This window comes from Triticum aestivum, chromosome 6D, assembly GCF_018294505.1.
Source record: "Triticum aestivum cultivar Chinese Spring chromosome 6D, IWGSC CS RefSeq v2.1, whole genome shotgun sequence".
NCBI lineage: Eukaryota > Viridiplantae > Streptophyta > Magnoliopsida > Poales > Poaceae > Triticum > Triticum aestivum.
The window spans coordinates 415,013,394-415,029,125 of NC_057811.1; the positions used below are offsets into that span (position 1 = coordinate 415,013,394).

Consider the following 15,732-nt stretch of genomic DNA (forward strand, 5'->3'; position numbering starts at 1 on the left):
GCCTCGAGATCAGCTCCCCACCGTACATCCGCTAGAACGTTCCAGCACGCACTCTCAGCCCTCATGCCTCCTGAACGGCCCAGATCTTCTCTCCACACTCGCGACACATTTTTCTCCGTCCACGTGTAACCGCCACAGAACGGGGCCTCCGAGGCACGGACTGCCACTGCCAGGCTCCTCCAGCCTGGCACGCATCACGAGGGCGTCGTCCACGAAGCAAAACTCCCACATCACCACATCACCTCCATTTTCTATCACCAGCAAATCCCCCATTTATATTAATAAAACGAGCACTATTTTATTTTTCTACTGTATTTTACTCCTGGTGTAGTGCTGCCAGAAACCGCTGCAGGTGGTAGCAGTAAAAGATCCAGCAAATATCCGATGGTTTCAGAGCGCCAGTGCGGCGGCGCCCTGTCAAGCGCGAGATAAAATCCGCCGGACCCCCGCGATTTCCCCCACTCCGCGTTTCCTCTCTCGATTTGTCCAAATCTTTTGTTCTCCTTCTCCACCGGCGATTAGTTTGTTGTTTCCGGCATCACTCCGCACTAGGCCGCCCCTCGCCCGCGCTGGCCTCGTCGTTTCCTTCCCCAATTCCGCCGCCCCACCCCGCCCGATATTTATTTCCTGCCTCGGTATCCATTTCCGTTGATAGATTTTTCCAGCTTTCGCTGCCTCGCCGTTGCTGCTAATATCCGCGCTGGGATATTTCTTCTTTTGCTTTCTTGGCCGCGCGGCTCGGCCCGTCCCCCTGGAGGCCTCCGGATCTTTCGATCGCGGCGAGCAGGCGGCTCAAGGTACTTTCTTGTTTTCCCGATTCTGGCAGCGGCAGAGGAAGTTCTGCTGGGCGATGGAATGATTGCCTGGTTGGGATCTAACCGTTTGATTCTTTTTTCTTGTTTGGGATGCTCTGTGTCTCTTTCCCGTCTTTCAGATAGTTCGTGAATAGGAAGGCTGATAGGTAGGTTAGGGTTTTGGGAGTTGTTTTTGTCTCTGCTCCAGTACATAGATGATGAAATCCGGGGAGGAAGTTAGTCAGGGTCAGCAAATGAACGGTTTTGTGGAGGAGAAAGCTGCTGGGGAATCTGGGGATGGTCGGAAGATCGAGAGGAGCCCTTCCATCAATCTGAATTCCTTGCCTGCAATTGCCCCTGCCACTACGGAGATTGGTGTCTTGCACTGTGCAGTGGAGTCAGAGGCCAACGATGCAAGCACTCAGAAGGGAGATGAGTCCAGTGGCACTGATCAGAAGAAGGTCCCGAAGAATGAGGAGGTTGATGAAGGTGAAGTTCAGGCCTGTGCAGATGTGAAGAGCCACTCGGTTGACCCTTTGAATAGCGAGAACCATGCCGGGGAGAAGGATGCTTTGGTAACTGTGCCAGAAAATGAGGGTTGTGCGGATGGTGGCGATAATTATAAGGGAGTTCAAGTTCTCAGCATTGTCAAAAAGGACGAGTCTGAGGAAATTGTTGATTCTATTAATCCTGTGACGGTTGCGGAGTATAGAGAGGAGAAGGGCACCGCCGGTTCTACTTCTGCAATTACTGCGGTGCGAGCACCTGGCTCCCGCTCATCTTGTTTCCATGGTGTGACCAGGTAAGCTTGGTTTTGTGTTCCTGTAATTAGTATTTGATCAGTGGAAACACAACAATGTGTTTCACTATATTAACTAAACAAATCATAGATGGCGATGCTTACCAAACTTAATCAATTGTGCAGGCATAGGTGGAGTGGGAAATATGAAGCTCATTTGTGGGACAGTACTTGCAGAGTAGAAGGACGGAGAAGGAAAGGAAAGCAAGGTATGCCTCTTTTATTTGGAGCTTCTAAGGGGCAGTTATATACATTGTATGTCTGTGCCGTGATCTATTTGTGAAGGATACATTTGTGATATTTGGCGGTTTATGCTTATAGCCTCGTCGTCGGCGGTCCATTGTAGAATGTGGCTAGGTCTAGGGCAGCATGCATGCAGGAGAGAGCCACAGCCCACGCGTAGGCATAGAAACACTAGAGATAAATAGGTAGATAATTCTTACTTTCCCTATTGATGGAGACCTTGCTATATGGATCACAAAGAAAATTTATGATGTGCAATTCGGCTGGCTAATAGTTAAACAAATACAAGGACAGAGTAGGACGTATAGTTTGATTAGCTCCGGAAGTATCATAAATACTACCTCCATCCCATAATATAAGAGCATTTTTGACACTACACTAGTGTCAAGACGGAGGGAGTAGTAGGCAATATATATAGTTCAAAGGGAAAAATTATGGAAGATTGTGTCTCACGTGTTTATCATTTTCGTTAAAAGAAAATGCCAGTTTACTGGCGGTTTCTTTGTGACGTTATCTTTTTTCCCGTAGTTTCTGTGTCAGCAAGGTAGTACTGTATCGTTTCTGCATGTCACGAAATTTTCTGTTTGTCCAAGTTTATAATTTGTATCATCATGCCTTTTTGCGCCATCTGATTCACTACACTTGGTAGTTAGTAGTGCTGACATTACATTCTTGGGTTGCATTAATGTTATCCTTTATTTAACCAATCTCCAGCAAAAGCGTACCGACTCAACATAGGTCTCGTGCAACTTCGAACTCCACTCTTAATTTTTTTCCTCAATAAAAATAAACAAAGAGACATAGCTTTGCAAGGAATTGTATCCGTGCGTAGGTTTTCTTGTTTTGGTTTAAGTGAAGACTATATTTGGCATGCATTTAGTGGGGTGTGAGATCCTATCGCACTGTGCCATGCAGAGGTACCTATTGAATTTGACTTATCTTCTATTCGACATGAGGGTAGTACATTATGCATTGTGCCTTGTTTTAGAATCAGGAACTTATAGTGATAAGTTAGCAAGGTTAAATTCTTGCTGAGTACATGGTGCTAAGAAAGCTGGGGCCTGGGACGCCTAGACACAAACCGGACTAGAATGCGAAGAAAATTTAGCTGTCAGATGCGCTACCAAGTTGGCTTCTTGCTTTACAAAGATGATATCAAAATCACTAAACACCATAGTGAGCTCCTGAATTTGCATGAGGACAGGAAGAATAATGTCCTGTTTGTCAACCTGGACTTCCATAAGTTTACTGTAAGAATTTGCATTATGCGTTATGGCTTTAGGAGTGCTTGTTTTGCTAACATATCATTCTGGAGTTTTGTGTCCCATAAGGCCATACTTTTAAAACTCAAACCGAACAATTAGCCGGTCAAATGACCAATTCACTGATTTACTGGTCGAAGATCAATTTAGTGGTTGACCAATCGGGTATAAGAAAATTATTTAGCATCTTCTTTTAGTTAGGAAGCAATTGCTAAAAATGTCAAGTGGTAATAGTTGTAACAAGATAATATACAAACTATGTTGCCTCTTACATCCCGTCCAGGAGTGTAGGTAGGTTGGCAGTGTGTCTCCCTTCCGACCATGAGGTGGGGGGTTTGATACCAACTTCATGAACTTAACTGGTTCTGGCACTACCGTACTACCCTGTCCCTCCTGTTTTGGCTCTTAGAGGCTGTTTGGATCCCGCCCCCGCCCGCGCCCGCCCTGCCAATAGCTGGTGTGCCAATATATTGGCGAGGGAATCCGCCACCAGTGTTTTGCCCGCTCGTGGGCGTAAAAGCTGAACTGCCAGCCAATATTTTGGCATGGCTTCAAATTTTTTGCTTCCAACCAAGTGGCCGATCGCCCTAGCAGTCAACGCCAAATTTTTGGTGCGGCAGCTCAGGACTATGATCCAAACGACCCCTTAAATCTATGTCTTGGACGTTATCTCTTAGCAAGTATAACATACTAGCTTTTCTTGAATTGTTTCAAAATTAGGCATAACATTTAATTGTCATGAGTTTTAACATATATCATGTTAACCTTTTCTTGTAGCTTTGTTATTTCCTGTTTCTTTAAGATATACTGTTATATTAGATATATATTCTGATTGGTTACTGATGGTTTCTTGCAATGGTGTTCAAATACGGCGGTGCTTCAGTTTATTTAGGTAAGCATTATTTATTTCAGTCCTGACATTATGTCTTTTGTTATTCTCAAGGAAAAAAGCGCTAGGCATTAATTGTGCGTTTTGCCACCGCCTAGCGCCTATTCGCCTAAGCGCACGCCTAGCATTATTAAGCGCTAGGCGTTCTGTTGTGGCCTAGGGCCTAAGGATCTGTGCTTAGGATCTGATTGTTTTCTCTCCAAATTTTCTACCACGCAGGAAGTTATGATACTGAGCAAAAAGCTGCCAGGGCATATGATGTTGCAGCTCTTAAATTCTTTGGACTAAATACAAAGCTGAACTTCTCAGTATGTTTTTTTTTCTTGTTTTTGCTTCCACCGATATAGTTATGGACAAGTGGATCTCATGAGTCAATACTATTCCAGATTTCGGAATATGAGAAGGAACTGGCGGACATACAAGACATGTCTCCAGAGGAATGTGTGACATACTTGAGAAGGTAAATCAAGGGTATATTAATTCAGACTCTTCAGATCAGTATTCCAGTGAGATGATGACTTTTATAACAAGTCGATTTGTCCTGCAGGAGGAGTAGTTGCTTCTCAAGAGGGGCGTCTATTTACAGAGGAGTTACAAGGTGGCCTCCTTTTCATTTTGTTTAGCTTGTTCAAAAACCTAGCTTTTCTTCTTCAAAACAGCTCAAAACTCACATGTAAGCATGTCCCTATGACAGGAGGCAGAAAGATGGTCGATGGCAGGCACGCATAGGACTGATTGCTGGAACTAGAGACATTTACCTTGGAACTTTCAGTACGATGCACATCCCTAATTCTTGCCCCCTTGAACTCTCATCAATAGTTACCATTTTTTAACTGAAAGACAGCATCCCATTTCAATTTCCTGATGTTCTGTTTTCGTGTTTGAACTAGAAACTGAGGAAGAAGCCGCAGAAGCTTATGATATTGCTGCCATCGAGATACGCGGCAAAAATGCGGTGACCAACTTTGACAGAAGCAACTACATGGACAGGGGCATGCATTGTATAGAAGGCGCAGGGTTGAAGCTGCTTGCAACCAAGCCAGAATAGTACCTGATTTGGCATCGTATATTGAACAGATTTGGTTGGCCGTATTTTGGAGCCTAGTGGTACATACAGATAGAAGAACTGGTCGCAGCCTGTCATTATCCGCTGCTGTATGATTCTTCAGATTATATATAGTTCTTTCAGATAGAATTTCAGTAATTTAGCATGCTTTGTGTCCAGACAAGATTTTGACCATGCATTACTGTTATAGTGTTTGTAGGCTAGAGTTGCAGTGGAAGATGTTGCTTCATTTCACATGTCTAAATCGGAGAATACGTTTTACTTCTAAGTTTTGATGCTTGGTTTAATGAAATATTCAAGTGTATGTTCCCATGAGCCAGCTTCTTCAATCCATTTGCCTTCATTTTTTCCGTTCATTTGCCAGTGCTGCAACACATGTTGCTTGGAGAAATATTCTGACTGCCAGAATGATGCATACACAAATTTCAGTCATCCATGAGAAAGTCATAACCATTACATGGTCCAGATTCATACAACCATCCAGCAAGAACCTATTTACAAGATTTCATAATTGTTCAGCTATGTAATATATCAAATCTAAATACGATCCTCTAGAATTCTCCCCTCGACCTGGTCTGATCAATTCCTACATTAAAGGCACTGAAGGAGAAATCACACAAAATGCAGGGCTAAATATAGTATATAAGCTAAAAAGAACTAGCAGCACATCAGGTGAACATACATTGTGTCACCTGATGCCTGAACAGAAGAGCTTTCCAGAATCAGTAATTCGGGTGGAAGAATGGATTCACATCCCTTGCTTCCAGTTCTCGTTCAGCCCTGGCTCTCCTTTCCGCCTCTACCTCCTCCAAAATTGAGCGCCTTGTGTTTGTAGTCTTAAACTGTGAGTGAAAATTAGGTAGTGCCAAAGATTAATCCGCATGAACATATTGCACTGTTGCATTGAACAACAAAAACGATGCTAAACACGAAATTGAAAACATCTCTGGTGTCAACAAAAAAGATGCTAAACGCGAAATTGAAAACATCTCTGGTGTGAACAAGAAGGATGTTAATTGTAAAAGAAAAGGGGACTGAGTTGGGGCACTTATTTCCACTTTGTTTATATTCGTCCCTGAAGACATGATACTCCAACAAAAACACATGTAGAAACTGCGTTACCTCCCTTAATCAGGTCATACCACAAAAACACTTGCTACCTTGGGAAGTTGTATTCTCTAGACCATACTAATAAATGGTTACTGGAAATAGACAAAGGGACGGGTATGCAAGGGAAAACTTAGTGTAGAAGTTATGTCACAATGGAATATGTATTTTATGAACAAATTTTGAATGTTCAGTTGTTCACTATACTCAGGATGGACGGAGTACATCTTCTAAGCAAAGGGATAAAACACTTGCCGCAAGTTTAGTGTTAACTGTTGAACTTAATAAGCCAACTTACTAGGGCGAGTGGACCTACATTCTAAACCCACGACAAGCCTATAAAACATTAAACCTACCAATGGTCACTTTTCTGTAAAGAGTAGCTTACGGTATTGACAAAAACAATCTATTGTTTAGATGTGACATAGTCATTTTGATAGTCATTCTATGATCCAAATCTGAAGGTTCATAGGATAACCATGACATCTAGTGAATCAGATAACCATGTAAGATGCAGCAGTATAGAACCCTCGACACTTAATGCTAAAATTCTGTAATCAGTAATCACATTATCATGCATTACAAAAGTCAACTTTAATCGCTGAGGAAGTATCAATGGTGACACTTCTTACTGCACAAAGAACTGCTGGCCACTTGCCACCATATTCATAAACGAGTACTGTAAAATTTACATAAGATAGACCATACCTTGTTAACGAGAGTCTCAAATGCTTTTGATCCATTTTGTTCAATGTATTTCTGTGCAGCTGAAATTACATCGTCAGGTTTATCCGAACCTTCCTTTTTTGGAAGATACCAGATGTTTACAACTTGCTGGTTCACAATCATTGGCCGCACAAAATGCTCATAAACATGCGCAGCACCGTTAAAGTAGGGCAAGACCAACCAGCAATTGAAAAACAGCTTTCCATAAGACCAGAAAGGGAGCCTGCAAAGCGCAAACATTAGTCTGTAGTAACTAGTAAGCATATCCATCCATCTCATGATGTACTTAACATAAATCTATCCCCAGCCATGAGGATAGTAGCAAATCACAAATTATATTTATACTACCAAAGCAGAGAAGGTACGGGGAAAGAAATTTATTTAAAGAAATTGCAGGTCACAAATAAGGTTCCCCAGGTGATCATTACAGTAAGACACGCGCTCTACTAATCCCACTATATTAGACAGTATCATAGTAACAAGGAAGTACTGAAGGATTTACAAAAAAGAAAAGTCCAATGAGATAGGGAACTGCCTTTTACCATTCAATTACTGCAGCAAAAGTGAGCTCAAACAGAGTGATAAACGAGTACAGCACCCAGTAAGTGAGCCATTGCTGATCATCTATAGGAGATTTTGTTTCTATTGCTCGAACAGACGCATACCTGCAAACGTGTCAATTCGAGTCTTAAATAAAAAAGGGGAAAAAAAGAAACAATTGTGGCAAAATGGAAGGACAAGGATAAGTTTGTATCTGCTTGACGAGAAAACATTTACTTACAGAGGATAAGCGAGTGAAACTATGGGCCTGGAAGAAAAATAAAAGCACCTCATCAGTACTAATACAGGATGAGAACTGTTCTAAAATCCACAAGTTGACTGCATTAGCTGTTTCCCCAATTTACAGCACCCAAGTAACTAGTAAGTGCAACTTAACTAATGGAAATAACGCTAACTGCAGCTAGAATGCCATATTCTGTAGATGGCATATATGACATAGCCATGTCACGAATGTCCCATATAAACATAAAGATGTGTTATCTTGACTATTATGGTAGTATAATGTGGGGATATCCCAGTCTTACGGAACATCGTCAGAGGGCACTGGTAAGTTATGCAAAAGATGTAAAACCATAAACTCTAAATAGCAAGCCCTACTGGTAAAATGCTAGGGATTTTTTTTATCGAAAGCACTAACTGTATGTGGGGTTTTCACTGTATGTTGATCCTTCTGTGGAACCATACACGACGACATGTCTTGCCAAAGAAGCTGAGGAACGAATCTACATAATTGACCCACAAAAAAGGAAAAATAAAAGAATCTACATAATCTAGGCCGGAAGACAGGTCACATATGATGAAGTCCTAAGCCAGAAGATTACTTCATTACATCAATGTTCTGTAGGAACTTTCAGAGCTTCGTTGGCAGTCAGTCGTCTGAATTCTGTTGGTGTGTCGTAATGTCTGACGAACCAAAAACCCTGAACCCTGCAATGAATTTATTTGCCCAAATCCAACCATATATGATAAATTTCCCCACTATAAACTCTAACAATCGAGGTTCCTACCACAAAACCACTGAACATTTGAAGATTCGGGGCGAGACTGTCAGCGACACTACAGCCCGCGGCCCAGAAACCACGGCCACGGCTCGCGCACGCTCCCCCTCAGCCAGCCGTCACGACACAGCGCGCAAAACGACCACCCCGACCCGAGCGAAACAGCACCGCCCGGCACGCCATTGCTACCAAGAACACGAAGCTAATCCGTCCAAGGATAGAGAGGAACATGGAGCAGATCAGGGAGAGAGGCGGTACTGACCCGGCGAGAACGTCCAGGTTGCTGACGAGCACCTTGAGGAAAGATCCGGACCCCATTTGCCCAGCAATCCGCTCCCCCGAAGCTGCGAATCTGAGGAGTTGAACCTTGAAGCGTCAGTAAATCGCAGGGGATTGCCGATTTATTTCCGCCGCCCGGGGTTGGTTGGGTTAGGAAGGAGGCCACCTACCTTTTCTTGGGTTCCTCTGGTTTCTTCACCCTTTCCTTCCGCCGACCCACGCTTTCTTGTTGCCTTGTGTGTTTCTTTTGCTTCGTGGACCTGACCACCGTGCTTCCGGTGAGCAGCGGGCGGGACGCGTGGACCCAGATCTCTCCGCGGGAACTTTTTTTTCTGCTTTTTTTTTTGAGAAATGTTTTGACGAGCCCGCCAGAGAAAAGAGGCTGGGACGTGATATCTCGCCCCCAAGCGGAAGTCTATTTCGGAAACCTTCCATCCAGTTTTTGAAAGGCTCCGAGCATATTTTTCCTTTTTCCTTTTTTTGTGTGTTACTTTGTGGATTATTATTATTTTTATTTGTTTTATTTTTTATTTACAAATGTATGTTGAACATTTTTCGTATGCATGCTGAAATTTTAGATACACGTTGATTTTTAAAAAAATACACATTGATCATTTTGTTTGAATACATATTCAGCAAATGCACATGAAATATTATTTATATATACAGGTTGAACATTTTTCAGATATATATTGAACATTTTCTAAATAGACATTGAGCATTTTTCTGTGAATACATGTTCAACATTTTGTCAAATGCACATTGAACATGTTCAAAATACACGGGGAACATTTCCTAACACATGCATGAAAGTTCAATCACGTCCTTAATCATATTTTAATGTTGATGACAATGTACTTATAGAGGACTAATACGTTTGCTAAGTAATTTTATACGTGTTAGTCGCATGGATATATCGTGTTGTGGATCATAGACCCCCCCCCCCCCCCCAAAAACTGCCAATATCTCAAAGACGTGTGCGATAACAAAGTGAAGCATAGCTTTACTCTTTTCATCTCTGAGTTATAGGGGTCCTACACTACTAAGCGAGGGTCAGAGGGGTTTGAAAATGACAAGCTCAGGTCACAATCATCACTACATGCATATTTTCCCAAAAGCCTAAACACACTCCCATTGCAAAATACCACAGCCATATGTACTTCCACCTAGCGAGTTTGTCCAGGGTTTTCCGAGCGATGGTCGGACTATGTGGCTAATTGGCTCCAGGCAACATAACCTCAAAATCATAGCCGGAAAGCCCAAAAGTTCCAGGCTACATCCGCACATTGCCTCTCTAGGTGGCGGATTATCCAGGGAAAAGTTGTCGGAGTGTCCGGGCCACTATTCTTCTCCGTCTTTGGTTGCTGACTTAAACAAAGTTCAGTGATCAGACTGTCCAAATGTGTAATTCCCGTACTAAAATGACTAGTTTCTCTCCCACCTATATATACGCCTTCCGGTGAGCAGCAGACCTGAAGACTCTGCTTCTGGTGAGCAACGGGCGGGACGCGTGGACCCAGATCTCGTTGCGCGTCAGCGTGGAATTGTTCTTTTTTCCTGCTATAAAGCACGAGCTAGAGTTGGGTCCGGCCCGGGTGGGACGAGCCCCCTAGAGAAAAGAGGCTGGGAGGTGATACCGCAAATGCTAGAAATCGCCTGTTGCGAGATGAAACAGTGTCTCGCCTGAAAGTGGAAGTCTATTTCGGAAACCTTCCATCCAGTTCTGGAAAGGCTCCGACAGTTTTTTTCCTTTTTCTGTGCATTAATTTGTTGATTATTACTCCCTCCATAAACTAATATAAGAGTGTTTAGAACACTACTTTAGTGATCTAAACGTTCTTATATTATTTTATAGAGGGAGTATTATTTTTATTTGTTTCTTTTTTTTCAAATACTATTGTTTTTTTAATACAAGTTGAAGATTTTTCGTATACACGCCAACATTTTTAGATACATGTTGATTTTTACAAATACACGTTGATCATTTTATTTGAATACATATTGAACAAATGCACATGAAACATTATTTATATACAGGTTGCGCATTTTTCATATATATATATATATTGAACATTTTCTAAATAGACATTGAACATTTTTCTTTGAATACATGTTAAACATTTTGTCATATGCACATTGAACATGTTCAAAATAGACGGGGAACATTTCCTAACACACATTTGAAAGTTCAATCACGCCGCCCTTAATCATATTTTAATATTGATGATAATGTACTTATAGAGGACTAATACATTTGCTAAGTAATTTTATACGTGTTAGTCCCATGTATACATCGTGTCATGGATCATAGACCCCCAAAAGTGCTAATGACTCAAAGACGTATGCGATAACAAAGTAAGCATAGCTTTACTCTTTTCATTTCTGAGTTATAGGGGTTCTACACTACTAAGCGGGGGCCAGAGGGGTTTGAAAATGACAAGCATAGGTCACAATCATCACTACATGCATATTTTCCCAAAAGCCCAAAAGCCTAAACACACTCCTGTTGCAAAATACCAAAGCCATATGTACTTCCACCTAGCGAGTTTATCTGGGCAGTTTTTTGTCAAACTGTCCGGCTAACTCTTATCACACAAAAAAAGCCAAAGAAAACCTAGTAGGATTGTCCAGGGTTATTCATGCGATAGTCGGACTATCTTGCTAATTCGCTCCGGGTAACATAACCTCAGAATCGTAGTCGGGAAGTCTACCAGAAGGTCCAAGCTACGTCCGGACTGCCTCTCTAGGTGGGCAGATTATTCGGTCAAAAGTTGTCGAACTGTCCGGGCCACTCTTCTTCTCCGCGTGTGGCTGCTGACTTAAGCAAAGTTTGGTGGCCGGACTATCCGACTGTGTATTCCCATACTAAAACGACTAGCTTCTCCCCCTCGCCCAATATATACCCCTTCACCACCTGCTAGGGAGATTGACCAACACATGTACATTTACTAGATCTAAGAAAGGCACCCTCTCATATCCCGACATCAAATCAAAGATTTCTAGATAGATTAACCCGAACATAGATCCATTCCCCCCTCTCTCTTTTGACCAAAGTAATTCGTGATTTGAGTTGGTTTTGAGCTTTTCCCCTTTGCTCTTGCTACTCTTGGAAATTGAAGACTCCTAGGTGGTAGGTGTTCTTCGGTGAGAAATCAACTAGTGTTTTACCCCTAAAACGACTTGCGAGTATTTGAAGGTCACCTCAAGGTCTACCACTAGTGATTGGGAATCGCCTTGGTGGTGATATATCAAGAAGAATATTGTGACCCTTTGTGGTGTTGGTGTGCCTCTGTAAAAATACTCATCCCTTCAACGGTGATCCTCCAAGGAAGTGAACATCAGAACACATCATCGTCTTAGGTGTCTTCGGTTACCCTAAACCTTAACTCCTTGTGGTTTATTTTGGTCATTTGACCTTGCAAGCATCACATAGGTTGTTTATCTCACCATAATTGCTAGTACTAAATTAAAATTTGTAGTTGTCCCTATCCACCCCCTCTAGCTACATCTTGATAGTTTTAGTAGTATACATCTTTCATAAATGACATGGACACATTTTAAGCGTTTAATGTCATAATATTTCTCTGAATGATACGAAACATTTTTCCAAATTTACGCAAACAGGATTTTACATTATATAAACATTTTTTAAAGCGAGGTCATTTTGGGAATGATATAATTTTTTTTTTCAAATTACATGAACAACGTTTTACATTATATGAGCATTTTTAACCTGCGGCAAATTTTTTTGAAACATACCTAAAGAAATATTAAGAAATGAATATATTACAATATTTTGAAATGTAAACACAAATTTAAAAATAAAAAGGAAAAACATGAACGAAATATAAAATTGTCTACAAAATGAACAAAATTTTTATACCATGTTTGCGTAGTAAAAAAATGTTTATTGCTATTAAATAAATGTAAGACGAGCATTTGGAAAATGTTACCATGCATGCAAAAAAGTGTTCGAAACATATTTTTTTAAATATACATCACATATTCGATAATGTCCAGTGTGTATCAGAAAAATATTTCATGTGTGTTCTAAAAATGTTCATTGTGTACTGAGAAAAGGTAAACATGCGTTGAAAAGAAGATAACCAATAAACACTGACAAAGAAGCAAAAAAGAAAAGCAAAGAAAATAGAAAAAAAAACATAGTATAGCAAAGAAAGAAAGAGAAAAGAAAAAAAACCATTGAGAAAATAAATAAAATCAAAGTAAAATAAAGATAGAAAATGTGAAAAACAAAGTAAACCAGAGCGAGCGAACCTAATGTGACAACCATGAGCGGCAGCGAGCAACCGTGCTAAATGGGCCGGTCCGCTGGTCATTGCCCATAGGCAATTTTAATTAGGAACTGGTATGGGCGACACATAGTTGTCGCGCCTGGTGGTACGGTATGTCCTGATATCCATCAATCCATGGGCCCCGAGGATTGTGACAACGGGATAAAAAAAGATTTTGCCATTTCTGAAAAGAAAAGGTTTTGTCAGTGATGTGTAGTGGCTTTGTTCAGAGTAGAGGGCACAAATATTGGAAGAAAAGTTCCACTCTTCTTCTTAAATAAAAGAAAAAAAGAGTCTATGTTTGAACTATGATTTGAATTCCTTTCTCATTTCCACAGGAAAACAGTCTGAACTAAATTACCCCCAAAATGTCCCCGTTTTCACCACCAAAAATAGCCTGAATTCCCCACTTACAAAAAGCGTATAGAACTGAGTAGTTGCGCTGTCACGTGTGTACGGTAAAGCCCGCCTACAGCTTCTGATTTGGTGACCCAGCACGTTGACCTCTGTTACCACCGGGGACGACGGGCGGGCGGCCAGTTCCCCCAAGGCCCTCAAGCTAAAAAAGAGCGAGATTTGCTAGATCATCCGCCAACAGCGACCGGATGGATGCCTTTGGATGCTCTCACTCCCACGCGCAACGTACTACGAGTACGACCTCTAGCTAGGCCCTAGACTCCGACCGACCCTCCGTTCGTTCGGGCTGGGCGCGCAGGAGGGAGGAGGAGCAGGCGGGACGTATCGGACCCCGAGGCGGGCGGGCGGATCGAGGAGGTAGGCAGGCAGACGTGGACAGGTGGGAGGCCGAATCCCCAGGCGGGAGCGGCTGGATAGAATGATGCATGCATGCATGCATGCGCGCGCCGCGCCGCACAGTGCCGCCGGTCCGCCATGCCGGAACTGCTCGTCAAATCCCGCGGATAAGGCTAGCCATAGTGAAAGTAACTTAGCCGGTAACATAGCGCACTTCGATTTTTTTACTTATGTGTCATATAGTTAATGAGAAGTGATAACATAATATGTTACTGTAATATAGTGCTTTCCAAAACAATACCGAAAAGGCTTTCGCCCCGCTTTGTATATAAATCACCAATCAACAAGCATCCAGTACAAACACACGCCACGCCACCGCAACACACGCACACATCCATGGCACGATACAAGGCGCTGAGCGCGGCAACATCATCCCTAGTACTACCACCATGCAGAGGTGAAGCTACATATGACGAACCATGTGCTCCAAGGCTGCGCTTTCAGGAAGGGTACGACATCGGAGCGCCACCACCACCCAATCCAAGGATCAGAGTTTCCCCTGGAGCCGCCTGACGGGTAATGAGAGCCGCGATGACGCCTTCAAGAAGGGAACGATCTTTGCCATCGCCGGTCCGTCCGAAGATAGAACAGGTTTTCACCTCGGCCAACACTCACCGGCACCGAACGCCACACCCCGGCAACCACGCCGCCCACACGGTCATGGTGACCGGGCAACACCAAGGCACGGGCTCTGCCCACGAGCACCGCGCTATCTCCACCAGGGCCGCCGCCCCAGCATCCACTAGTAGAAAACAAGGCTTTGGTCCAGGCCTGGCCAGCCCATTAGTCCCGGTTCAGTCATGAACCGGGACCCATGGGGGCATAGGTCCCGGTTCGCGAGCCCAAGGGGCCGGCCGGGCCTCGTGGGGCATTGGTCCCGGTTCCAGACCCGAACCGGACCAATGGGCCTCGCTCCTGGCCCACAATCATTGGTCCCGGTTCTTGGCTGGAACCGGGACCAAAGGGGGGCTTTTAGTCTCGGTTCCAGCCACGAACCGGGACCGATGAGGTGCCTATATATACCCCCTCGCCCGCGAACAGAGCACTCCACTGCTCAGTTTTTTCTGGCCGGCGAGGGGAGAGCTTCGTGGTGCTTTAGCTCACCTCCTATGCACATGAGGTGTTCGATCAAATGTCCGAGCCATACTACTTAAGCTTTCTCCTCTCCAAGCTCGACCTCCAAGCTCCATATTCCTCAAGATTTGTCTAGGTTTACCGGTCCGTCATGTCCCGTCCCCGGCTTCACCGCCGTCGATCGCCCGCGCCGATCTCGTCGCCGGCACCACCGTGGTGAGCCTCTTATTCTTATCTTCTTTCTAAAAGAAAAAAATTCTTACTTGTATGATTTAGATAGATGCTTGTATAATTTTCTTACTTTTATTATTGTTTGTTATTATATAGTGCACGCAGATGAACCGGCAATGGATGTACGGTAACAGACGCACCTCCGAGTACATTGAGGGCATGCATAATTTTCTCGCAGTGGCTGAGGCAAACAAACAGAATGATTTTATGTGTTGTCCATGCCCTAGCTATGGGAATACGAAGTCTTGCTCTAACTCGAAAACCCTTCACACCCACCTGCTTTATAAGGGTTTCATGCCACACTATAATGTTTGGACCAAGCACGGAGAAAGAGGGGTTATGATGGAAGACAGCGAAGAAGAAGAGGATGATGACAACCATGTGCCCCCTGAATACGGTGATGCTGCAACGGGGGAAGCTGAAGATCAAGAGGAACTAGACGATGTGCCCGATGATGATCTCCACCGGGTCATTGTTGATGCAAAGAGACAGTGCGAAAGTGAAAAGGAGAAGCTGAAGTTCGATCGCATGTTAGAGGATCACAAAAAAGGGTTGTACCCCAATTGCGAAGATGGCAACACAAAGCTCGGTACCG

General features: G+C 43.3%; 2 protein-coding genes across 2 annotated transcripts; one reads left to right on the top strand and one right to left on the bottom strand.

Moving 5' to 3' along the window:
• The first annotated feature begins 329 nt into the window (after nucleotides 1–329).
• On the top strand, nucleotides 330–5,368 carry LOC123145488 (AP2-like ethylene-responsive transcription factor BBM1). The gene is made up of 9 exons (XM_044564914.1): nucleotides 330–797; nucleotides 935–1,596; nucleotides 1,720–1,802; nucleotides 3,982–3,990; nucleotides 4,207–4,295; nucleotides 4,374–4,447; nucleotides 4,535–4,585; nucleotides 4,682–4,758; nucleotides 4,878–5,368. Exons 2-9 carry the CDS (start codon nucleotides 1,010–1,012, stop codon nucleotides 5,033–5,035), a joined length of 1,128 nt encoding a protein of 375 aa, XP_044420849.1. The 5' UTR covers nucleotides 330–797; nucleotides 935–1,009; the 3' UTR covers nucleotides 5,036–5,368.
• A 93-nt stretch (nucleotides 5,369–5,461) lies between these two features.
• Nucleotides 5,462–8,999, bottom strand: LOC123145489 (HVA22-like protein a). The gene is made up of 6 exons (XM_044564915.1): nucleotides 8,895–8,999; nucleotides 8,708–8,797; nucleotides 7,668–7,694; nucleotides 7,429–7,551; nucleotides 6,869–7,109; nucleotides 5,462–5,895 (listed from the first exon to the last, which is right to left on the bottom strand). Exons 2-6 carry the CDS (start codon nucleotides 8,761–8,763, stop codon nucleotides 5,776–5,778), a joined length of 567 nt encoding a protein of 188 aa, XP_044420850.1. The 5' UTR covers nucleotides 8,764–8,797; nucleotides 8,895–8,999; the 3' UTR covers nucleotides 5,462–5,775.
• Between the last annotated feature and the right edge of the window lie 6,733 nt (nucleotides 9,000–15,732).